Source organism: Pongo abelii, chromosome 20, assembly GCF_028885655.2.
Source record: "Pongo abelii isolate AG06213 chromosome 20, NHGRI_mPonAbe1-v2.0_pri, whole genome shotgun sequence".
Classification (NCBI taxonomy): domain Eukaryota; kingdom Metazoa; phylum Chordata; class Mammalia; order Primates; family Hominidae; genus Pongo; species Pongo abelii.
The window spans coordinates 13945386-13970031 of NC_072005.2; the positions used below are offsets into that span (position 1 = coordinate 13945386).

Consider the following 24646-nt stretch of genomic DNA (forward strand, 5'->3'; position numbering starts at 1 on the left):
CACCGCCCGCGCAGCCCGCGACAGTCAGCACCGCCCCCGCCAGGCGCATGCGCGCCCACGCACTACCTGCCGGGAGTTGTAGTTTCGGCTCGGCCGACCCGGCGAGTCCAGTGGCCGCACTCCGGTGCGGCGGCGCCGGAGGCCCGAGGCGGAAGTGGGACGGTCAAGCAGGGAGGCGAGGGCTCGGGATCTACGGCCGCGGGGCGCCGACGAGGGGTGCAGGACTCAGGAAGGGCGAGTGCGCGGCGACAGGGCCCGGGGAAGGAGGAAGGGCAAGGCCGGGCTTGGGGGCAGGTGGTCCGGGCATCCAGCCTTGAAGATGCACAAGAGGAAAGGACCCCCGGGACCACCGGGCAGAGGCGCCGCGGCCGCCCGTCAGGTGAGTCTGCGCCCCACGGCCCGACCTGGGGATCCCTCCCCACCCCCGTCACTCGCTCAGGGAAGGGCCCCACCCCCCAGGGAAGCCCGATCTCCGCCCCCCAGGTAAGCTCCGGTCCCCGCCCCCCCCCCCAGGTGAGGCTCCAACCCCACCCAAGTGTGGCCTACTGGCCTTGGCTCCCCAGCTCCTGGGGCCCTGCCCCGGGTTCGGGGCCACCTGTTGCCACAGCTGCTCCAGTCAGGGAGGGGCAGTCCTCCGACTTGACACATCAAACCCTTGCATCAGTCGGGCCATGTCAGACTCTTTTTATTCCATTGTACAGATGAGGACTTTGAGACTCAGAGACGTGAAGACATCTGCCCAAGGTCATAGGGATTAACAGCTTGGCCAGAGCTAAGCACAAATCCAGGGCTGCAGCCATAAGCTTATGACACTGTGGCTGGGCCCCTTCTCACTCTCCCGACTCCTCTGCCCCAGGCACCAGATAGTTTGATTTTTCTCAGTTTTGATGGAAGGAGCCCCGGACATAGCTTGGTGTTCAGATATAAGAGTCTGGCTGACCTGAAGTTCCCTCCTGGCCTCTGTACATTGGACACTTGACTTTACAGATCTGAGCCTCGGCTTTCTCATCTGTAAAATGGAGATCTCTATAATCTCAGCACTTCAGGAGATGGAGGCGGAGGCAGAGGCGGGAGAGTCATTTGAGGCCAGAGTTTGAGACCACCCTGGGCAAAAGCAAGACCCCTGTCTCAACAAAAAATAAAAAGACTAACTGGACATGGTGTCATGTGCCTGTAGTCCTGCTACTTGGGAGGCTAAGAAGGGAGGATTGCTTGAGCCCAGGAGTTCAAGACTGCAGTGAGCTATGATTGCACTACTTCTGCTCCAGCCTGGGTGACAGAACAAGACTCTTTCTCTAAAATAAAAGTAAAAAATTAAAAATGGAAGTCCGGGGCGGTGTCTCACACCTGTAATCCCAGCACTTTGGGAGGCCATGGCAAAACCCCATCTCTACTAAAAATACAAAAATTAGCTGGGCATGGTGGCGGGCACCTGTAATCCCAGCTACTCGGAAGGCTGAGGTGGGAGAATCGCTTGAACCGGGAGGCGGAGGTTGCAGTGAGCTGAGATCGCACCACTGCATTCCAGACTGGGTGACAGAGCAAGACTTCTTCTCAAAATAAATAAATAAATTCCTTCTGAAAATAAATAAATAAATAATAAAAAATGGAGACCTCCAAGAGACCCTACATTACAGGACAGTTGTAAAGAGTCATTGAGATAGTTTATGGAAAGTGCTAGAACATAGCACTCAATAAATGTTACTATTATCATTATTACTAGTTGGTGGAGCCATACATAATTGCCAGTATTTGGCCATTTTTTACCTACAGGAAAGGCAATTTCATATGGTTAAACACGATGTTATCACATCATGATTGGTCATTAACCAAGATAGGAAGACGGGTCTGCATGGAAAACCTGCATTGTGGTTAGGGCTTCTTTTTTTGTTTGTTTGTTTTTGAGACAGAGTCTTGCTCTCTCGCCCCAGACTGGAGTGCAGTGGCGCAATCTTGGCCCACTGCAACCTCCGCTTCCTGGGTTCAAGCGATTCTCCTGCCTCAGTCTCCCGAGTAGCTAGGATTACAGGCCCCCACCACCACACTTGGCTAATTTTTGTATGTTTTTTTTTTTCTTTTTTTTTTTTTGAGACGGAGTTTCGCTCTTGTTGCTCAGGCTAGAGTGCGGTGGCGCGATCTTGGCTCACCACAACCTCCAACTCCCGTGTTCAAGCGATTCTCCTGCCTCAGCCTCCCGAGTAGCTGGGATTACAGGCATGTGCCACCATGCCTGGTTAATTTTGTATTTTTTAGTAGAGACGGGGTTTCTCCCTGTTGGTCAGACTGGTCTCGAACTCCCCACCTCAGGTGACCTGCCCGCCTCAAGCCTCCCAAAGTGCTGGGATTACAGGCATGAGCCACCGTGCCCGGCCTAATTTTTGTATTTTTAGTAGTGATGGGGTTTCACCACGTTGGCCAGGCTGGTCTCGAACTGCTGACCTCAGGTGATTCCCCCCCCCCCCCCACTTTGGTCTCCCAAAGTGCTGGGATTATAAGCGTGAGCTACTGTACCTGGCCCTGTCATCAGGGCTTCTAATTGCTCTTTTTAATTGCTCTTTTTTTTTTTTTTTTTTTTTGGAGACAGAGTCTCGCTCTGTTGCCCAGGCTGGAGTTCAGTGGCGCAGTCTCAGCTCACTGCAACCTCCACCTCCCAGGTTCAAGCAATTCTCCTGCCTCAGCCTCCCGAGTAGCTGGGATTGCAGACGCTGCCACCACGCCCAGCTAATTTTTGTATTTTTAGTAGAGACAGGGTTACACCATGTTGTCTAGGCTGGTCTCGAACTCCTGACCTCAGGTGACCTGCCTGTCTCGGCCTCCCAAATTGCTGGGATTACAGGTGTGAGCCACCGCATGCAGCCATCATGCTCTTGAAGCCCAACCTTCCCACACAGCCCCCTCTGCTGAGGATGCTGGAAAGAAAAGCCCAAGTGTACAGAGTAGCTTTGCTTTGGGCAAAGTGTGGGGCCTGCTTCCCTCCCTCCTTCCCTCCCTCCCTCCCTCCTTTCTTTTTTTCCTTCCTTCCCTCCTTCCTCCCTCCCTTTCTCCTTCCCCCACTCCATCTCTCTTGCTTTCTTTCCCTTCAACAGGGCTTTACTCTGTTGCCCAGGTGGAGTGCCATAGTGCAGTCATGGCTCACTGCAGCCTTGACCTCCCCAGGCTCAAGTGATCCTCCTGCCTCAGCCTCCCGAGTAGCTGGGACCACAGGCACATAGCACAACTCCCAGCTAATTTAAAAAAGTTTTTTTTCCTGTAATCCCAGCACTTTGGGAGGCCGAGGCGGGCGGATCACGAGGTCAGGAGATCGAGACCATCCTGGCTAACAAGGTGAAACCCCGTCTCTGCTAAAAATACAAAAAAAAATGAGCCGGGCGTGGTGGCGGGTGCCTGTAGTCCCAGCTACTCGGGAGGCTGAGGCAGGAGAATGGCATGAACCCAGGAGGCGGAGGTTGCAGTGAGCTGAGACTGCACCACTGCACTCCAGCCTGGGTGACAGAGCGAGACTCCATCTCAAAAAAAAAAACTTTTTTTTTTTTGTAGAGATGGGGGTCTCACTGTATTGCCCAGGCTGGTCTGGAACTCCCAGACACAAGCCATCCTCTTGTTTTGGCCTCCCAAAGTGCTGGGATGACAGGCGTGAGCCACTGCGCCCAGCCAGGGGCCTGCTTTTCCCACTGAACTTGGCCCAGCAGCACATCATAAGTGTGGATTCAGATCAGAGAGCTGGGTCTCTTGCCCTTTGCCCCAGGTTGAACTGTGCCAGAGGGCCTGGCCTATCTTGGAACACCTGTTCTGGGCTTGTTCCAGCCTCCTGGCACTCCCCAGGGAAACGGTTTTCCTGGGAGACCTTGTTTCCTTCTTCCCAAGGGGACTCTCTGGCCATCATGGCTGCCTCTAGCCATGTGGTGAACCAAAGGTCTGACTGAACCCTTGCTGTCCCCCTAGCTGGGCCTGCTGGTTGACCTCTCCCCAGACGGCCTGATGATCCCTGAGGACGGAGCTAACGATGAAGAACTGGAGGCTGAGTTCTTGGCTTTGGTCGGGGGCCAGCCCCCAGCCCTGGAGAAGCTCAAAGGCAAAGGTGAGATGGTTAACACACCCTCAGAACATTTTCTGATCTCCTGCAAGTGGTTCGGGCACAGAACTGGGGGCACTGGGTAGGTAGGGGAAAGAAGACAGAGAAGACCCCTGTTCTCCTGGAGCCGATGATCTGGGTAAGAGGGTCAAGATCAACTCTGAGGCCGGGCACGGTGGCTCAAGCTTGTAATCCCAGCACTTTGGGAGGCCGAGGCAGGCAGATCACGAGGTCAGGAGATTGAGACCATCCCAGCTAACATGGTGAAACCCCGTCTCTACTAAAAATACAAAAAAAAAAAAAATTAGCTGGGTGTGGTGGCGGGCGCCTGTAGTCCTAGCTACCCAGGAGGCTGAGGCAGAAGAATGGCGTGAACCAGGGAGGCGGAGCTTGCAATGAGCTGAGATCGCGCCACTGCACTCCAGCCTGGGCGACAGAGCAAGACTCTGTCTCAAAAAAAAAAAAACAAAAAACGATCAACTCTGGACCCAGACTGAGAGTTGGAATCCAAGCTCTGGTTATGTGACTTGATGAGTCACATCATGTGCTTTGGCCTCAGTTTCACCATCTGTAAAACTGGAATAATAACCATGTTATAGGATTTAATCTGAAGTCCATAAGTATTTCACCCAGGGCCCCCTCACACACAATAAGCTCATGTCAGCCGGGCACATTGGCTCATGCATGTAATCCCAGAACTCTGGGAGGCCAAGGTGGACAGATCACTTGGGGCCAGGAGTTCGAGACCAGCCTGGCCAACATGGTGAAACCCCATCTTTACTAAAAATACAAAAATTAGCCAAGCTTGGTGGTGCACACCTGTAATCCCAGCTACTTGGGAGGCTGAGGCATGAGAATCGCTTGAATCCAGGAGGCAGCAGTTGCAGTGGGCAGAGATTGCGCCACTGCACTCCAGCCTGGGCAACAGAGCGAGATCCTGTCTCCAAAAAACAAAAAAGAGAGAAGCTTCATTCAGGCATGAATTACTGTGCTCTTGGCTATGAATTCAAAGTTAACGAATGAACGATATCTATTCAGTAAGGTGTCTTCAAACAGAAACACACATAGAGCAAGGTTGTGTATTGATCAGTTGATTAAAATTTTGTGACCAGAGCTGGGTGTGGTGGTGCATGCCTATAATCCCAGCTAGTCCGGAGGCTGAGGCAGGAAGATCACTTGAGGCCAAGAGTTTGAGGCTGCAGTGAGCTCTGATCGGGCCACTGCACTCCAGCCTGGGTGACAGAGCAAGATCCTGTCTCCAAAAAAGGTTATGACTGGAGGCTCACAGGAACCTAAGCTTAAATTTCCCCTAGGAGCAACAGTCCTATAGTCATTAATTTAGTCTTCAAGGCAGTTTTATAGAATGTAACATAACTAATAACAAGATATTGGCAATATGCTATTCTAAGAGCTTCATTGACCTTCTCTGTTCCAACCTACCTATGAAGGAGGAACTGTTGTCATCCCCATGTCACAGAGGGAGAAACTGAGGCTCAGAGAGGTGACATCACTTGTCCAAGGTCTCACAGAGAGAAAGTTGCAGAGCTGGGGTTTTTTTTGTTGTTGTTGTGTGTGTGTGCGTGCGTTTTTTTTTTTTTTTTTTTTTTGGAGACAAACCCTTGCTCTGTTGCCCAGCCTCTGCCTCCTGGGCTTAAGTGATTCTCCTGCCTCAGCCTCTCCAGCAGCTGGGATTACATGCCACCATGCCCAGCTAATTTTTGTATTTTTTTTTTTTTTTTGAGATGGAGTCTCACTCTGTCGCCCAGGCTGGAGTGCAGTGGTGCCATCTCGGCTCACTGCAAGCTCCGTCTCCCAGGTTCACGCCATTCTCCTGCCTCAGGCTCCCGAGTAGCTGGGACCACAGGCGCCCACCACCATGCCTGGCTAATTTTTTGTATTTGTAGTAGAGACGGGGTTTCACCGTGTTAGCCAGGATGGTCTCGATCTCCTGACCTTGTGATCCACCCGCCTCGACCTCCCAAAGTGCTGGGATTACAGGCGTGAGCCACCGCACCCGGCCTAATTTTTGTATTTTTAGTAGAGGACGGGGTTTCACCATGTTGGCCAGGCTGGTCTCGAACGCCTGACTTCAAGTGATCCTTCTGCCTCGGCCTCCCAAAGTGCTGGGATTACAGGCGTGAGCCACTGTGCCCGGTCTGCAGAGCTGGGTTTTGAATTCAGGTAACTGGGCCCCAGACCTGAGGCTGAATAAGGAAGAGATGAAATGGGGAAGTCAGCGAGAGGTGGGATCACCTAGCGTGTCCAGGATGGGAAACAGGGGCTCTTGGTGTACGACCCTCGTCCACCTGGGGCATCCCCCTACCACCAGGTCCCTTGCCGATGGAGGCCATTGAGAAGATGGCCAGCCTGTGCATGAGAGACCCGGATGAGGATGAGGAGGAGGGGACGGATGAGGATGACTTGGAGGCTGATGACGACCTGCTGGTGAGCACTGAGGGCAGGGTGGGGGCTCTTATCCGGTTGCCCCCATCCAGCAGGCCCTCATGTCCTGCCCCCGGCCGTGTGTCCCTGCAGGCGGAGCTAAATGAGGTCCTTGGAGAGGAGCAGAAGGCTTCAGAGACCCCACCTCCTGTGGCCCAGGTACAGTTCGGATGACCCCACTCCCTAGAACCACAACCCAAAGGACAGCCCGGGGTTCAAGGCCTAGTCTTTTTTTATGAGATGGAGTCTTGCTGTGTCACCCAGGCTGGAGTACAGTGGTGCCATCTCAGCTCACTACAACCTCTGCCTCCCAGGTTCAAGCGATCCTCCCACCTCAGCCTCCCCAGCAGCTGGGATTACAGGTGTATGCCACCACGCCTGGCTAAGTTTTGTATTTTTTGGTAGAGAAGGTGTTTCTCCGTGTTGGCCAGGCTGGTCCTGACCTCAAGTGATCCACCTGCCTCGGCCTCCCAAAGTGCTGGGATTACAGGCGTGAGCCACCGTGCCTGGCCCACCCTTGTCCTTCACAGCCACATGACCCATATCAGGCGGGTGACATGACGCTTCTGAAACCCCATTACCTCCACTGGGAAATGGGGACCATGATTTCTGCCTCACTGGGGTGGGGGAGGCTGGTCCAGGGATGACATGGGGCTGACCGTTACTGCAGAAGGGGCTAATAGGGGCATCCCAAGTGGGGTCACCTCCCACACTGTGCCCCTGCCCTCCCACAGCCGAAGCCTGAGGCCCCCCATCCGGGGCTGGAGGCCACCCTGCAGGAGAGGCTGGCGCTCTATCGGACAGCAATTGAAAGCGCCAGACAAGCTGGAGACAGCGCCAAGATGCGGCGCTACGACCGGGGGCTTAAAGTAAGTGGGCAGAGGGCAGGGTACAGGGACCCCCCCCCCAACCCCGATGCCCCGCACCAAGCTCTTAGCTTCTCCCAAACCAATACTCATGCCTTGTCTCAGACACTGGAAAACCTGCTGGCCTCCGTCCGGAAGGGCAATGCCATTGACGAGGTGGACATCCCGCCGCCAGTGGCCGTAGGAAAAGGCCCGGCGTCCACGCCTAGCTACAGCCCTGCACCCACACAGCCGGCCCCTGGAATCACGTCAGCCCCAGAGCCCAGGGTCACCCTGGAGGGACCTTCTCCCACTGCCCCAGCCTCATCTCCAGGCTTGGCTAAGCCCCAGATGCCCCCAGGTAGGTGATGGGCAGGGCCGAGCTGATATGGGATCCGAGTGGGCCATCTGGCAGGATGCTGCTCTGGGGGGGTGCAGGCTGTGCACTGATTGTGAGATATTTTCAACACCCTGAGTCCTGGGGTCTTCAAGCCCCTGGAGTTCATGAATACCTCCCAAGCAGGACATGGATACCCAGAGAGTTTTTTTGTTGTTATTATGATATGATAAAATATAGATCACATTTGCCATTGAAAATTATTTTAGTTCTTTTTTTTGAGATGGAGTTTCGTTCTTGTTGCCCAGGCTGGAGCGCAATGGCACAATCTCAGCTAACTACAACCTCCACCTCCCAAGTTCAAGCGATTCTCCTGCCTCAGCCTCCCAAGTAGCTGGGATTACAAGCATACGCCACCACACCTGGCTAATTTTGTATTTTTAGTAGAGATGGGGTTTCATCTTGTTGGCCAAGCTGGTCTCAAATTCCTGACCTCAGGTGATCCACCCACTTTGGCCTCCCAATTTGCTGGGATTACAGGCATGAGCCACTGTGCCCGGCCTTTTTTAATTCTTTGAGACATGGTCTTACTCCGTCACCCAGGCTGGAGTGCAGTGACGTGATCATAGCTCACTATAGCCTCAACCTCCTGGGCTCAAGGGATCTTCCCTCAGCTTCACCAGTAGCTGGGACTACAGGCATGCACCACACACTTGGCTAATTTTTTTGTTTTGTTTTTTTTTTTTGAGTCAGAGTCTCACTCCGTCGCCCAGGCTGGAGTCTCACTCCTGCCTCAGCCTCCTGAGCAGCTGGGATTATAGGCGCATGCCACCACACCTGGCTAATTTTTTGTATTTTTAGTAGAGACGGGGTTTCACCGTGTTAGCCAGGATGGTCTCGATCTCCTGTCCTCGTGATCCGCCTGCCTCGGCCTCCCAAAGTGTTAGGATTACAAGCATGAGCCACCACGCCAGGCCTCATCGCCCCCATTTTTTTTTTTTTTAAACAGAGTCTCACTCTGTTGCCCAGGCTGGAGTGCAGTAGTGTGATCCCAGTTCACTGCAACCTGCCTCCTGGGCTCAAGCAATCCTCCCGCCTCAGCCTCCTGAGTAGCTGGGATTACAGGCATATGCCACCATGCCCCATGCCCAGCTAATTTTTGTACTTTTTGTAGAGGTGCCATGTTGCCCAAGCTAGAACATATCTTCTAAGAGGTTTTTCTTCCTAACCTCCCCCTAGGAAAGGAAGGCCTCCCTCCCTCTCTTCGTGATATGAACACAGGGCTTTGCCCCAGGTCCAAACACTTCCCTGGCAGGAAGCAAAGAGACAACTCAAAATACTGGCATGGGTTTGAGAAAGCAAACACTGGGTCACTAAATCCTTCTGCAACCAAGCTGGTTTCCTAGCCATTGTTTTTGGCAAAGTTCAAGGATTACTGGAATTGTCACCTGAAATTGTCAACTGAAACGACCAAAAATTTTTCACAATGGAAGTTTGGCATGAAACTTGTCAGGAGTTCAAAGAATACAAAGACATCACAGTAACAAAATTCTCTGTCTTCCAATCTATTTGTTGATGTGAAGTAGGTTTCTCAATACTTTAATTTTTTGAGACGGAGTCTCGCTCTTGTTTCCAGGCTGGAGTGCAATGGCGCGATCTCGGCTCACTGCAACCTCCGCCTCCCAGGTTCAAGTGATTCACCTGCCTCAGCCTCCCGAGTAGCTGGGATTACAAGCACCCACCACCAAGCCCAGCTAATTTTTGTATTTTTAGTAGAGACGGGGTTTCACCATGTTGCTGCCCAGGCTGGTCCCCAACTCCTGACCTCAGGTGATCCACCTGCTCCGCCTCCCAAAGTGCTGGGATTACAGGCGTGAGCCACCACCCCTGGCCTCAACACTTTAAAAAAGAAAAAAAAGTGCAGATGTAGTGGCTCATGCCTGTAATCCCAGCACTTTGGGAGGCCAGCAGTTCAAGACCAGTCTGGGCAACATAGCAAGAACCCATCTCTACATAAAAATTAAGAAATTAGCTGGGTGTGGTAGTGCATGCCTTTAGTCCCAGCTCCTCAAGAAGCTGAGGTGGGAGGTTCGCTTGAGTCCAGGAGTTCAAGGCTGCAGTGAGCCGTGATCATGCCACTCCAAGTCTGGGCAACAGAGCAAGATCTTATCTCTTAAAAAAAGAAAAAACAGGAAAGGATTGAATGGGAGAAACGAGTTGATTGTTAGGGATTGGACCCAGCTCCAATTACGTCAGCAAGAGGTACATTTCTGGTAGAATTTTGCCCTTGGTGTACAAAAACTATCAAATAGCTCAGCAGGGGCTGGGCGTGGTGGCTCACACCTGTAATCCCAGCACTTTGGAACACCAAGGTGGGCGGATCACTTGAGGCCAGGAGTTCAAGACCAGCCCTGGCCAACATGGTGAGACCTCATCTCTACTAAAAATACAAAAATTAGCTGGGCGTGGTGGCACATGCTGGTAATCCCAGCCACTCGGGTGGGTGAGGCAAGATAATCACTTGAACCCAGAAGGCAGGGGTTGCAGTGAGCCACGATCACACCACTGCACTCCAGCCTGGGCGACAGAGCAAGACTCTGTCTCAACAAACAAACCAACCCAAAAAGCTCAGCCGGGTGTGGTGGCTCACACCTATAATTCCAGCACTCTGGGAGGCCAAGGTGGGAGGATCGCTTGAACCCGGGAGTTCGAGATCCGTCTGGGCAACATAGGGAAACTGTGTCTCTACAAAGAATTAAAAATTAGCCAGCCATGGTGGTGCATGCCTATAGGCCCAGCTACTTGGGAGGCTGAGGTGGGAGAATCACTGGAGCCTGGAAGGTTGAGGCTGAAGTGAGCTGTGATCGCACCACTGCACTCCAGCCTGGGTGACAGAATGAGACCCTGTCTCCAAAAAAATAAAATAAAATAAGCTTGATGTATTTAGGTTTTGCTCAATCACATGCTAGTAATAATTATAACAATAATTCAACCCGGAAAAACATTGTTTTTAACAATGAAAGATTTATGATCACAGGAAATAAAACCAATACAATGTCAAAGGTGTGTCACTTCTACCTCCAAACATTTTCAGGGAAGTAAGCCTAAGTTTAAAGTAATGGGTCCAGTTGTTAGTCTGAAAAAAAGATACCACGTGCCATTTTCTGGGTGTTTCCAGATTTTGTAGACACTGGGTGGTGTCTTTATTGTACTGTGTTATTTTATACTAAGAATTGCACTTATAGCTTTAAATTTTGAGGTACTTCCCCAGAAAACATATTGAGCATATTATTTGAAACTGTAACTAACACACTGTTTAAAAAGCACTGAATACTGGGTTTCCTAACTTTGCAAACACACTGCATAAATGTATTTTGGTTGTATAAATATACAATAGGGTAGGAAAACAAGGCTTTCAAACACACGGCTATATCATGTTAGTGTAAATTTCTGTGGGGGACGTGGATGGAAATAAGAGAAGACTCAAAATTCCCAACTGCTTAAAGTGAGTCCCAGGGTATATTTAAAAAATGAGTCAGGCATGGTGGCGCATGCCTGTAATCTCAGCACTTTGGGAAGCTGAGGTGGGAGGATCACTTGAGCCCAGGAGTTCAAGACTAGCCTGGACAACATAGTAAGACCCCGTCTCTACAAAAAAAATTAAAAAATTAGCCGGGCATGCAGGTACATGCTCTGTAACCCCAGCTACTCAGAAAGCTGAGGTAGAAGGATCACCTAAGCCCAGGTGTTTGAGGCTGCAGTGAGGTATGATTACTCCTGAGCAGCAGAGCAAGACTCTATCTCTTTAAAAAAAAATACATTAAATATGGCCAGTCGCGGTAACTCACGCCTGTAATCCTACCACTTTGGGAGGCCAAGGTGGGCAGATCACTTGAGGTCAGGAGTTTGAGACCAGCCTGGCCAACATGGTGAAACCCCGTCTCTACTAAGAATACAAAAATTAGCCACAAATCAGAAGGCGGAGGTTGCAGTGAGTCGAGATTGTGCCACTGCACTCCAGTCTGGGCAACAGAGCAAGATTCAGTCTCAAAAAAAACATTAAGGCCAGGCGCGATGGTTCACGCCTATAATCCCAGCACTTTGGGAGGCCAAGGCAGGCGGATCACCTGAGGTCAGGACTTTGAGACCAGCCTGGCCAACATGGCGAAACCCTGTCACTACTAAAAACATAAAAATTAGCTGGGCACACGCCTGTAATCCCAGCTACTCAGGAGGCTGAGGCAGAAGAATGGCTTGAACCCAGGAGGCGGAAGTTGCAGTGAGCTGAGATTGCGCCACTGTACCCCAGCGTGGGCAACAGAGCGAGGCTCTGTCTGAAAAAAATAAAAATAAAAAATAAATAAATAACAAATGCTTTATACGGTGAACTTGGCCCAGGCCCTGGAGGCTTCCTGTATGTTGTTCTCCCTTCCAGGTCCATGCAGCCCTGGCCCTCTGGCCCAGTTGCAGAGCCGCCAGCGTGAGTACAAGCTGGCCGCCCTCCACGCCAAGCAGCACGGAGATACCGCTGCTGCCGCCAGACACTTCCGCGTGGCTAAGGTGCGTCCAGCCTGACGGACAGGACTGGAGGGACGGGGCAGGATGCTTCCCACATGGCCTGGTGGCAAAGCACCCAAATTTGCATCCTAGCCTGGTCACTCCCTAGCAATAGTTTGCTGTAAGTCTTGGAGCCTCAGTTTGCCCCCTCTGTGAAATGGGCACGTGTGTTGGAAGAGGATTAAGCAAGATGGCACAACTGAAAGGGAGGGAGCTAGGAGTCCTCGGTGGCATGGAAGGGCCCAGAGGCTCCCCATGGGGTCCCAGCCCCCAACTGTACCTCTTCTTCTAATCTTCTCTTCCTTCTCCCAGAGCTTTGATGCTGTCTTGGAGGCCCTGAGCCGGGGTGAGCCCGTGGACCTCTCCTGCCTGCCCCCTCCACCCGGTGAGGACCCTGCCATGCCCACTCTCTGGGATGGTTTCAGGCATACACTAAGTTCTCCTTGATGCTGCCACCCCTGTTGGTCAGGCCCAGAGACCACCATCAGGCCAGACCAGCTTGTGGGGGGTGCAGCAAACAAGCCCCTCATTGGCCTGGATCTCTCTGTCCCCAGACCAGCTGCCCCCAGACCCACCGTCACCACCGTCGCAGCCTCCGACCCCCGCTACAGCGCCCTCCACACCAGGTAGGTTCTGGGACCCTCTCGGGTTGGGGGCAGGCTGGAGCCAGACTGTCTACCCATCCCTTGACTCTTAACCTTGTCCCCCTGTCCGGCCCAGAGGTCCCCCCACCCCCGAGGACCCTGCTGGAGGCGCTGGAGCAGCGGATGGAGCGGTACCAGGTGGCCGCAGCCCAGGCCAAGAGCAAGGGGGACCAGCGAAAAGCTCGAATGCACGAGCGCATCGTCAAGGTGCCCCAGGGGTTCCGGGGGAGGTGGGGTGAGTGGGCAGCCCCGGAACCCTCCCACAGGCAGCCCTAACACCTGTGGCCCTCGCAGCAATACCAAGATGCCATCCGAGCTCACAAGGCTGGCCGAGCCGTGGATGTCGCTGAATTGCCAGTGCCCCCAGGTAGGCCTTGCCCCTGTAGGCCTCGCCTCAGTAGGCCCCGCCCCCAGAGACCCCGCCCCCGGCAGGCCCCGCCGCTGGCAGGCTGTGCCCCAGGCTCCTGTTCCTCCAGCCTGTGAGCCTTGGCAGATGCTATTACTCCCCATAACACAGGCTCAAGGAGCTGAATACAACATATTCAAGGGTTTTGTAAACTTGTTCATCAGTGGGAGCTTGACATTGGACATGATGTGTCTGCACCGTAGAAATTGGCAAACCGGCTGGACGAGGTGGTCATGCCTGTAATCCCAGCACTTTGGGAGGCTGAGGTGGGAAAAATCACTTGAGGCCAGGAGTTCAAGACCAGCTTGGGCAATGTGGCAAGACCCCGTGGCTACAAGAAATTTAAAAATTAGCCTGGTGTGGTGGTGCTCGCCTGCAGTCCCACTCCAGATCATGCCACTGTACTCCAGCCTGGGCAACAGAGGAAGATCCTGTCTCAAAAAAATAATAATAATAAATTTAAAAAAATAAAGGCCCAAGACTCTGTAGGTGGGGGAGGAATCTGCATCTCCACCATAATGGTGTGAGTTGGTCTCCATCCTGACATACAATAACCAGGCCTCAACTGGCCGCCCAGGCTTCCCCCCAATCCAGGGCCTGGAGGCCACCAAGCCCACCCAGCAGAGTCTAGTGGGCGTCCTGGAGACTGCCATGAAGCTGGCCAACCAGGATGACGGCCCAGAGGATGAAGAGGATGAGGTGCCTAAGAAGGTTTGAGGGTTGGGGCCAGGCGTAGTGGCTCACACCTGTAGTCCCAGCACTTTGGGAATCCAAGGTGGGAGGATCGCTTGAGGCCAGGAGTTTGAGACCATCCTGGGCACACAGTGAGACCCTCGTCTCTACAAAAAATTTTTTAAAAATTAGCCATGCATGGTGAGACTCACCTGTAGTCCCCCTGCTACTTGGGAGACTGAGGTGGGAGGATCGCCCAAACTAAGGAGTTCAAGGCTGCAGTGAGCCATGGTCATGCCACTGTACTCCAGCCTGGGCAACAGAGCAAGACCTCATCGCCAAGACAATTTAAAAAAAAAAAAAAAAAAGTGTTTGGTGAGAATTGCTTGAACCGAGAGGCAGAGGTTGCAGTGAGTCAAGATTGTGCTACTGCACTCCAGCCTGGGCAATACAGTGAGACTGTCTCAGAAAAAAAAAAGGTGTTTGGGGCCAGGGGCTTTGAGTGAGGCAGGGGAATAGCAAAGTCCTGGGAGCCTACTAAATGACCACTGTTGTCAGCATCAGACCCTGATCCTTGGGGACTGGACTCCACAGGCGCTACAAAATCTCTAACATCCTCTCTCTTCCTCTACAGCAGAACAGCCCCGTAGCCCCCACAGCCCAGCCAAAAGCCCCACCCACAAGGGCTCCCCAGTCAGGATCAGCCCCAGCAGCCAAAGCGCCCCCCAAAGCCACATCCACCAGAGGTAAGCTCCCCTCTGCCCGCCCCAGCTCCCTGTTGCCTGGCTGTGGCCTGGGCAGCACCCATGGCAGCTCCTATGCCCACAGCCCAGCAGCAGCTGGCCTTCCTAGAGGGCCGCAAGAAGCAGCTCCTGCAGGCCGCACTGCGAGCCAAGCAGAAAAACGACGTGGAGGGCGCCAAGATGCATCTGCGCCAGGCCAAGGGACTGGAGCCTATGCTGGAGGCCTCACGCAATGGGCTGCCTGTGGACATCACCAAGGTGAACCCTCTGGGCTTGCGGGAACTGCCCAGGCACCCACTGGTCAGGCTCCTGCCCCTTAGCAGCCACGTGAACTGAAGTGTATTAGTCAGGGTCCATCTGCTGTAACAAATAGGTCCTCCCAAGACAGTGGCTGAAATGAGACAGACATTTATTATGTTTCTTCCATGTACCACTCAGGCAGTCTGGGCTCTGCAAATGGGAGGTCCTCCAGGGCCTGAGTTCCTTCCACCTTATTGCTTTGCTGCACCCAAGGGGGTCGTCCTTGTCCACATGATCCAGGTGGATCCTGTCAGAAGGATTAGAGAAAGAGGCAGAGCTAGTAGTCCCTTTTAAAGGAAGTGACATCACTATTGCTTGCCTCCCATTGGCCAGAACGAAGTAACATGGCCACATTTAGCCACAGAGGAGCCTGGGACATGTAGTCTCTTGTTGGTGCACTGTTTGACCAACCTGAGCTCCATTACTAGGGAAGGGGAGGGGATCAGATTTGGGGAGACAGTTAGATTCTGCCACTTTGGACAGGACCATTCCTTTCTCTCTGAGCATCATTTTTCTCAGAGAAGTGGGGATGGCGACCCCCGCCTGAAAGAAAGACAGCCAGGATTCCTCATGTGATAGAATAGTACTCATAATAGGAAACATTTGAGGAACTTGAACTGGGCGCCCAGCAAAGGCCACCCAGTTCAAAGAAGTGACATCACTTTTGCTTGCCTCCCATTGGCCCAAACAGTCACATGGCTACATTTAGCCTCAGAGGAGCCTGGGACATGTAGTCTTTGCTGGGCACTGGAGACATGGCCTTGAGCAAAAAAGGCAAAAATCCACACTCTCTCTGGACATGGTGGGTCACACCTGTAATTCCAGCTACTTGGGAGGCTGAGGTGGGGGGATCGCTTGAGGCCAGGAGTTCAAAACCAGCCTGGGAAACACATCGAGACTCACTGTCATGGAGTGGATGTTCTAATTGAGAGACCACAAGAAACACACAAATAAATACAGCACCTTATCATGGCCCATGAAGCCTGCACCATCTACCCCATCACCTCCCTTGCCTGGTCTCTTTCTTGTTTTGTTTTGTTTCGAGACGGAGTCTCACCCTGTCACCCAGGCTGGAATGCAGTGGCACGATCTCAGCTCACTGCAACCTATACCTCCCAGGCTCAAGGAATTCCCCTGCCTTAGCCTCCCGAGTAGCTGGAACTACAGGCACGCGCCACCACGCCCAGCTAATTTTTGTATTTTTAGTAGAGATGGGGTTTCACTGTGTTGGCCAGACTGGGCCTTGAACTCCTGACCTCAGGCGATCCACCTGCCTCGACCTCCCAAAGTGCTAAGATTACAGGCATGAGCTACTGTGCCCGGCCTGCCCGGTCTCTTTCACCCGCCCCCTCACTCACTCTTCCCCTTGCTATCTGGTAGCCTCAAACACCAGGCACTCTGCAACCTCAGGGCCTTTGCACATGCAGTTCCCTCTGCCTGAATGCTTTTCCCACAGACACCTGTGTGGTTCACTTTCTCCCCTCATTAGGTCTCTGCTCAGACATCAGCATTTCCAGGAGGCCTACCCTGACCTGTCTAAAATCCCTCCCTGTCACCCGGATCCCTCTGCTGCTCCTCCCAACTCTGCCTCTCCCTGTGGCATGTATCACCTTCTACTCTCTCATATGATTTACTTATTTCTTCTGATTATTGCCCATCTCCCCCAAGAGAATGTCAGCCCCATGAAGACAGGGATTTTGTTCTCTCTTCTTCATCCCTGTGTCCCCAGCCCCAGAGCAGAGCCTAGCGCACAGTAGGGGCTCCATACATGATTTCTCAAACTCTTGAGCTCAAGCAATCCACCCACCTCGGCCTCCCAAAGTTCTGGGATTATAGACATGAGCCACCGCACCTGGCACCATACATGATTTCTGGGGTGACTGAAGGATGCCTTTGTTAAGTGGGACAATGGAAGGATCAAAAAGAAAGAACAGAGGCCGGTCGTGGTCTTTCATGCCTGTAATCCCAGCAATTAAGGAGGCCAAGGCCAGCGGATCACTTGAGGTCAGGAGTTGGAGACGGGTCTGGCCAACATGGTGAAACCCTATCTCTGCTAAAAATACAAAAATTAGCCAGGTGTGGTGGCAGGCGCCTGTAATTCTGCTACTCAGGAGGCTGAGGCAGGAGAATCACTTGAACCCGGGAGGCGGAGGTTGCAGCGAGCCGAGATCCCACCATTGCACTCCAGCCTGGGCAACAGAACGAGACTCCATCTCAAAAAAAAAAAAAGAAAGACCAGAGAAGGGTGACAGAGCCATGGTCAGGGAATGCCCCCCGTCAAGGAAGAATGACATTTCTGCACAGCCCTAGGTGGGCCTGCTTGTCCCCCTTACCCCCGCCACCAGCCTCGTCCTCCCCAGGTGCCGCCCGCCCCTGTCAACAAGGACGACTTTGCCCTGGTCCAGCGGCCCGGCCCGGGTCTGTCTCAGGAGGCCACCCGGCGCTATGGTGAACTCACCAAGCTCATACGGCAGCAGCATGAGGTGAGGGGGAGGCCCCCAGCCCGTCCCCCAGGGGCGTGACCCTCCTTCCCCTCTCTTCCCTTCCCTCGACTCACTGCCTTCTGTTTCCCCAGATGTGCCTGAACCACTCAAACCAATTCACCCAGCTGGGCAACATCACTGAAACCACCAAGTAAGTGCCCTGACCTGTGCCAGACACTTGTACCCCCAGCCACCCATCCCCAGGGCCAGGGATATGAGCAGGGCCCTCCCACCGGCAGGTTTGAAAAGTTGGCGGAGGACTGTAAGCGGAGCATGGACATTCTGAAGCAAGCCTTCGCCCGGGGTCTCCCCACGCCCACCGCCCGCTTTGAGCAAAGGACCTTCAGCGTCATCAAGTAAGGCTCCTGATCTACGCCCCACCACGTGGCCCCAGTGGCCCTTTGGTGGCGGTGGTGGGAGGTTTGTGCTCCCCAGAAGCTGGCACAAGATTTACATCTGGAGGAAAGTTTGGATAGGTGGAAGAGCACAGAGCATGCAAAGGCCCTGGGGCAGGCATGAGACACAAGTGAAGGATGGTGAGGGTGCAGTCACAGTGACACATTTGGGAAAGATCTAGAGAGTGCAAAGGTGTATCTTGTCCCAGGGCCTGGGTGAGTCCACGGGGGACCAGAGATGAGTTACGGCTTTGGTGGATGTTAGTCTTGGTACTATCAAGTCTTCCCACACCCGGAGGAGCGGGGATTGTTTTCCCCACTTTATTTTTATTTTTGAGACAGAGTCTCGCTCTGTTGCCCAGGCTGGAGTGCAGGGGCGTGATCTCTGCTCACTGCAAGCTCCACCTCCCGGATTCACGCCATTCTCCTGCCTCAGCCTCCCGAGAAGCTGGGACTACAGCCGCCCACCACCACGTCTGGCTAATTTTTTGTATTTTTAGTAGAGACGGAATTTCACCGTGTTAGCCAGGATGGTCTCGATCTCTTGACCTCGTGATCCGCCTACCTCGGCCTCCCAAAGTGCTGAGATTACAGGCGTGAGCCACCACTGCCGGCCTTTTTTAAAATTTTTTTTCTGAGATAATCTCACTTTGTCACCCAGGCTGGAGTACAGTGGCGCGATCTCAGCTCACTTCAATCTCTGCCTCCCAGGTTCAAGCAATTCTCCTGCCTCAGCCTCCCGAATAGCTGGGACTACAGGCGTCCGCCACCACGCCCAGTTGATTTTTGTATTTTTAGTAGAGACGGGGTTTCACTCAGTTGGCCAGGCTGGTCTCCTCAAATGATCCTCCTGCCTTGGCCTCCCAAAGTGCTGGGGTTACAGGAGTGAGCCACTGCGTCCGGCCCATTTTCTCCACTTTCTAAACGAGGTTAGGTGCAGCCACTGGCCCTCCAGTGGTTCCCAGCTGCCCCTGGGATAACCCCCACCCCTCACCCTGGCTCCCCCATCTCCACACAGCCTGGCTCCCTGTCACGTCTTCTCTGCCTCCTGTCCCCGCTTCACTCAGCTTTGGCCACACGGGACTCTTTTTGGTCCCTCCTACAAACCAAGTGTGTTCCTACCCCAAGCCTCTGCATCAGCTATTTCTTCTGCCTTCACCCTCTTCCTCAGGTCTCCATGTAGCAGCTCCCTCTTGACATCTAGAGTCACCTATGATGTCACCTTCCCTCTAAGAGGCCCTCCCTGTCTATCCAAGCAGTCTCTTCTGAGCACACTCCACTCTCCCCTCTCTGCTGAGTGTTTTGTTTTTCAATTTATGTACTAATGCTCATCTGTCCACTCAGCTAGATTGAGCACAGGGTATGGGTATTTACTTCTAGATCCCCAGCAGCTAGAGTACTGACTGGCACATAGTAGGTGCTCAAGAAATATTGTGAAATGAGGCCAGGCGTGCTCACACACATATATATTAAGTGAAAAGAAGGTCCCCCAGCAGCTAGGGTACTGGCTGGCACATAGTAGATGCTCAAGAAACATTGGGAAATGAAGGGAAGATCTCCCAGCAGCTAGGGCACTGGCTGATGCTTAGTAGGACTCAAAAACTATTAAGTGAAGGGAATGTCACCCAGCAGCTAGGGTACCTAGCACACAGTAGGTACCAAATAAATATACACAGACTGAAGAAAAGACTCAAAAGTGATCCATTGCCAACCTGAACAGAGAACTCTAGTCTGTCTGATTCTAAAATGAGCCCAGGAGCTGAGACACCCCTGAAGGCCAGGGTGGGGTTTGTTCCCTGCCCCCACTGGGGGAAGAGAAGGCAGGCGGCCAGTGGGACTGAGGTGCCTCTGTTTCCCTGCCCACCTGCCCGCCCGGAAGGATCTTCCCTGACCTCAGCAGCAACGACATGCTCCTCTTCATCGTGAAGGGCATCAACTTGCCCACACCCCCAGGTGAGGGGGCTGCAGGCAGGGGTCAGGGTCATGGGGACCCCCTCTCTGCCCAGCTCTGACCCTTGTTTGCCCACAGGACTGTCCCCTGGCGATCTGGATGTCTTTGTTCGGTTTGACTTCCCCTATCCCAACGTGGTACGTGGGGGAGCTGAGGAAGGGAGGGCTGCAGCCTCAGTGGGCCAAAGCCAGGTCCCAGGCCCCCGAGATTTCCTGCCTCTTCTCTGGTCATAGGAAGAAGCTCAGAAAGACAAGACCAGTGTGATCAAGAACACAGACTGCCCTGGTGAGCCTTGGCTGGAAGCACCCTAACCCTACTCCCTTGTAGCAGAAGGGACAGAAGACCATGGCCTGACCCCACCCAACTTCCTCTCCCTCCTTCCTCCTGCAGAGTTCAAGGAGCAGTTCAAACTCTGCATCAACCGCAGCCACCGTGGCTTCCGAAGGGCCATCCAAATCAAGGGCATCAAGTTCGAAGTGGTTCACAAGGGGTGAGCTAGAGACAGCCATGGCTGCTGGGTGGGCTCCAGGGGAGGGGAGCTCCTCTGAACCAACCATCCTGTCCCCACTATACACATGTACACACAGGGGGCTGTTCAAGACTGACCGGGTGCTGGGGACAGCCCAGCTGAAGCTGGATGTACTGGAGACAGCATGTGAGGTTCGGGAGATCCTTGAGGTGAGAGGTGGACATTCATCCGCACGCTCCGGTATGGCCATGCTACTCGTTAACATTATTAAAACACTTCCTGCCTTGAGCCCCCTGTGAGCCCGTCTGTTGACCCAGCCCCTCCCCTCAGAGCCCCAGACCTCCCTACTACCCAGCCCTAAATACTTGCAGCACCCCACTCCATTATGATCAACTGGTATCTCAGCCATACCATGGGCTCATATTTTAGAAACCACTCTTGGCCAGGCACGGTGGCTCATGCCTGTAATCGCAGCACTTTGGGAGGCTGAGGCAGGCAGATCACAAGGTCAGGAGATCGAGACCATCCTGGCTAACACGGTGAAACCCTGTTTCTACTAAAATACAAAAAAATTAGCCAGGCATGGTGGCGGGCGCCTGTAGTCCCAGCTACTCGGGAGGCTGAGGCAGGAGAATGGCGTAAGTAAACCCAGGAGGCGGAGCTTGCAGTGAGCCCAGATCACACCACTGCACTCCAGCCTGGGCAACAGAGTAAGACTCTGTCTCAGAAAAAAAAAAAAAAAAGAAACCAGTCTTGTTCTCCCTGGTCCTGGCCCTGGGCCTCTAGTCACTTCCTGCTTCCCACCAACAGTTTCTCCTTACCCCCACCCAGGTCCTGGATGGTCGCCGGCCCACAGGGGGGCGACTGGAGGTGATGGTCCGGATTCGGGAGCCACTGACAGCCCAGCAGTTGGAGACGACGACGGAGAGGTGGCTGGTCATTGACCCTGTGCCGGCAGCTGTGCCCACAGTGAGACCCCCACCCCCACCCATCAGCAACCCCAGGGAGGGAAGCTTGGTTCAGGGGCCCAGGACTCACAGGACTGGTTCTCTCCTCTGAAGCAGGTTGCTGGGCCCAAAGGGAAGGCCCCTCCTGTGCCTGCCCCTGCAAGGGAGTCAGGGAACAGGTAGGTATCTGGGCCAGGGCATGCTGGAGAAAACACCTAATTCCCCTCTCAGCCCCACCTGGACAGTTTCTCACCAGGCACAAATTGGACCATGTCTCTCTCCTGCTGCAAAACCTTTCCTGGCACCCCTTTTCCCAGAGATCCAGTTTAAACTCCTTGGTTTGGTCTTTAAAACCTTTTGTGATCTGACCATTGTCAACATATCCAGGCTTCTCTCTCCCCACTCCCTCCTGTGGTTCATGGCCATGAATAGTTTTCACTGGCCTCTGGACTTCTGTGGGTTCCAATGTGCTGAACACCCCTACCTAGGGTAGGGGTGTTCCTTGTTCCTCTGCCCACCTCTGATTCCTTCTTTGGATCCCAACTTGGCTGTTACGTCCTCCAGGAAGCCCTCCCTGACCACTAGGCATCATAGTTTCCTGGGTCTGCAGCCATCATTCCCACTAGGTTTTGGGATCAGCAACACCGGATGGGTCTTGCCTATCTCTCACAATACCCCCAGTGCTCGGTGTGTCTTTTTTTTTGTTTTTTGAGATGGACTCTAGCTCTGTCACCCAGGCTGGAGTGCAATGGCGCGATCTCGGCTCACAGCAACCTCCGCCTCCTGGGTTCAAGCCATTCTCCTGCCTCAGCCTCCTAAGTAGCTGGGATTACAGGCACACGCCACCACACCCAGCTAATTTTTCTATTTTTAGTAGAGACAGGGTTTCTCCATGTTGGTCAGGCTGGTCTCGAACTCCCGACCTCAGGTGATCTGCCTGCCTTGGCGTCCCAAAGTGCTGGGATTACAGGCATGAGCCGCCGCACCCGGCCTTTTTTCTTTTTTTCTTTTTTTGAGGCAGAATCTCCCTCTGTCGCCCAGGCTGGAGTGCAGTGGTGTGATCTCGGCTCACTGCAACCTCCACCTTCCAGGTTCAAGCAATTCTTCTGCCTCAGCTTCCCAAGTAGCTGGGACTACAGGAGCACACCACCATGCCCAGCTAATTTTTTTTCTATTTTTAGTGGAGACGGGGTTTCACCATATTGGCCAGGCTGGTCTTGAACTCCTGACCTCATGATCCCTCACCTCCGCCTCCCAAAGTGCAGGGATTACAGGCGTGAGCCACCGTGCCCAGCTCAATGTGTCTTTTGAATTAACAGGGTTGGGTGGGGGGAATCTCTGCAGCCCCTTATCCTTCCTCCACCCCTTAGATCAGCCCGGCCCCTGCATAGCCTCAGTGTGCTGGCCTTTGACCAAGAGCGTCTGGAGCGGAAGGTGGGTATCCATCCGGCCGGGCTACATGGGGCAGGACTGGGGAGTCTGCAGGCCCAGGCAGGATCCTCACAGGACCCTCTGTATCCTCTAGATCCTGGCCCTCAGGCAGGCGCGGCGGCCGGTGCCCCCAGAAGTGGCCCAGCAGTACCAGGACATCATGCAACGCAGCCAGTGGCAGAGGGCACAGCTGGAGCAGGGGGGCGTGGGCATCCGACGGGGTAGGGGTTTGGAGATGGGCATCTGGTGGGGGAGGAGCTCCAGGATAGGCACAGTGGGGGAGGGGCTCAGGGATGCATATCTGGCGGGGGAGGGGCTTGGGGATGGGCATCTGGAGAGGGAGGGGCTTGGGGATGGGCACCTGGAGGGGGACGGGCTCGGGGATGGGCACCTGGAGGGGGAGGGGCTCGGGGATGGGCACCTGGAGGGGGACGGGCTCGGGGATGGGCACCTGGAGGGGGAGGGGCTCGGGGATGGGCACCTGGAGGGGGACAGGCTCGGGGATGGGCACCTGGAGGGGGAGGGGCTCGGGGATGGGCACCTGGAAGGGGAGGGGCTCAAGAATGGGCACCTGGAGAGGGAGGGGCTCGGGGATGCACATCTGGTGGGGGAGGGGCTCGGGGATGGGCACCTGGAAGGGGATGGGGTTGGGGATGGGCACCTGGAGGGGGAGGGGCTCGAGGATGGGCACCTGGAGAGGGAGGGGCTCGGGGATGCACATCTGGTGGGGGAGGGGCTCGGGGATGGGCACCTGGAAGGGGACGGGGTTGGGGATGGGCACCTGGAGGGGGAGGGGCTCGAGGATGGGCACCTGGAGAGGGAGGGGCTCGGGGATGCACATCTGGTGGGGGAGGGGCTCGGGGATGGGCACCTGGAAGGGGACGGGGTTGGGGATGGGCACCTGGAGGGGGAGCAGCTTGGGGATGGGCAGCTGGTGGGGGAGGGGCTCGGCGATGGGCACCTGGAAGGGGACGGGCTTGGGGATGGGCACCTGGTGGGGGAGGGGCTCAGGGATGGGTACCTGGCAGGGGACGGGCTTGGGGATGGGCACAATCCAGGAGGGTTGTGGGCAGTGAGGCCCCACCCTAAGCCCCCATCCCCCCGCCATCCATTCTCAGAATATGCAGCCCAGCTGGAGCGGCAGCTGCAGTTCTACACGGAGGCTGCCCGGCGCCTGGGCAATGATGGCAGCAGGGTGAGCTGGGCGCAGGCCGGGTGAGCGCTGGGCAGCGGGCGGGGTGGGGCCTGCAGGGACTACCTGCTGAATGCCCATCCCCCACAGGAGGCTGCAAAGGAGGCGCTCTACAGGCGGAATCTGGTAGAGAGTGAGGTAAGCAGCTTAGGAGGTGGGGTGGTTGGGGGATCACTGTGGTCATAGCCCACCCCCGTGACCCCAGTGGCCTCCTCTCCCCCAGCTGCAGCGGCTCCGTAGGTGAGGAGCCCATGGGGCGGGCAGCCCCCAGAAAGCGGGCAGCAGGCCCCGACACCGGGAAGAGCCGACACAGCCACGGACCAGACAAGCAGACAGACAATCAGCGGACAATCGGTTCTGGACTCACCCCTCATCTGGGCCCCCAGCCCAGCCAGAGCCTCCGTGGCTGCGGGTGTTGGGAACGATGCCTGCCAGCCAGTATGTGCCCCTCACCCAGGCCTGGGTGGGCCCTGGAGAGTCCTGTTTGCACAGCCCAGGGGTGTCCGGCCTCTGGCCCGCCCCGGAGCAGGGAGGGTGGCTGGGACCAAGCCCCGAGGCCCCCTGCAAGCACTTTACTTCCTGTTCCTCCCCAGCCTTAACCCCAAAGCCCTCCTGCACCCCAAAGAAGCCGCTGAGGCTGACCGAGCCCCAATGTCTCCCCAGGGGCGTCAGCCTGGCCCAGCTGGGTCCCCAGAGCCAGCATATGGAATAAAATAGCCAGGGCCACACTCAGCCCAGCTCTGTCCTGTCTGTTTCTTGC

At 54.6% G+C, this 24646-nt stretch overlaps 1 protein-coding gene across 13 annotated transcripts; it reads left to right on the top strand.

Moving 5' to 3' along the window:
• The first annotated feature begins 46 nt into the window (after window positions 1-46).
• On the top strand, window positions 47-24618 carry CC2D1A (coiled-coil and C2 domain containing 1A). 13 transcript variants are annotated; one of them, XM_002828766.5, is made up of 29 exons: window positions 47-379; window positions 3943-4078; window positions 6402-6517; window positions 6608-6673; window positions 7249-7383; window positions 7486-7720; window positions 12132-12256; window positions 12566-12638; window positions 12808-12879; window positions 12974-13104; window positions 13192-13264; window positions 13881-14014; window positions 14610-14721; window positions 14804-14976; window positions 17379-17501; window positions 17594-17652; window positions 17741-17857; window positions 19776-19849; window positions 19926-19984; window positions 20081-20132; window positions 20238-20337; window positions 20435-20525; window positions 21148-21285; window positions 21378-21442; window positions 22634-22697; window positions 22789-22915; window positions 23813-23889; window positions 23977-24024; window positions 24110-24618. In XM_002828766.5, exons 1-29 carry the CDS (start codon window positions 320-322, stop codon window positions 24128-24130), a joined length of 2856 nt encoding a protein of 951 aa, XP_002828812.4. In that variant the 5' UTR covers window positions 47-319; the 3' UTR covers window positions 24131-24618. The 13 variants fall into 13 exon arrangements, with proteins under 13 accessions (XP_002828812.4, XP_024093415.3, XP_054394632.2 ...); XM_024237647.3 differs by having other exon boundaries at window positions 53-379; window positions 13881-14002; XM_054538657.2 differs by having other exon boundaries at window positions 75-379; window positions 17364-17501.
• The last annotated feature ends 28 nt before the right edge of the window (window positions 24619-24646 follow it).

What these genes read in the sequence shown, in the direction of transcription:
- CC2D1A (XM_054538657.2), top strand. Translation starts at nt 320, where the DNA reads ATGCACAAGAGGAAAGGACCCCCGGGACCACCGGGCAGAGGCGCCGCG. An exon ending in AACATCACTGAAACCACCAA is followed by an intron (nt 17,653 to 17,740) that starts GTAAGTGCCCTG and finishes TCCCACCGGCAG; the next exon opens with GTTTGAAAAGTTGGCGGAGG. An exon ending in AGGACCTTCAGCGTCATCAA is followed by an intron (nt 17,858 to 19,775) that starts GTAAGGCTCCTG and finishes CCCGCCCGGAAG; the next exon opens with GATCTTCCCTGACCTCAGCA.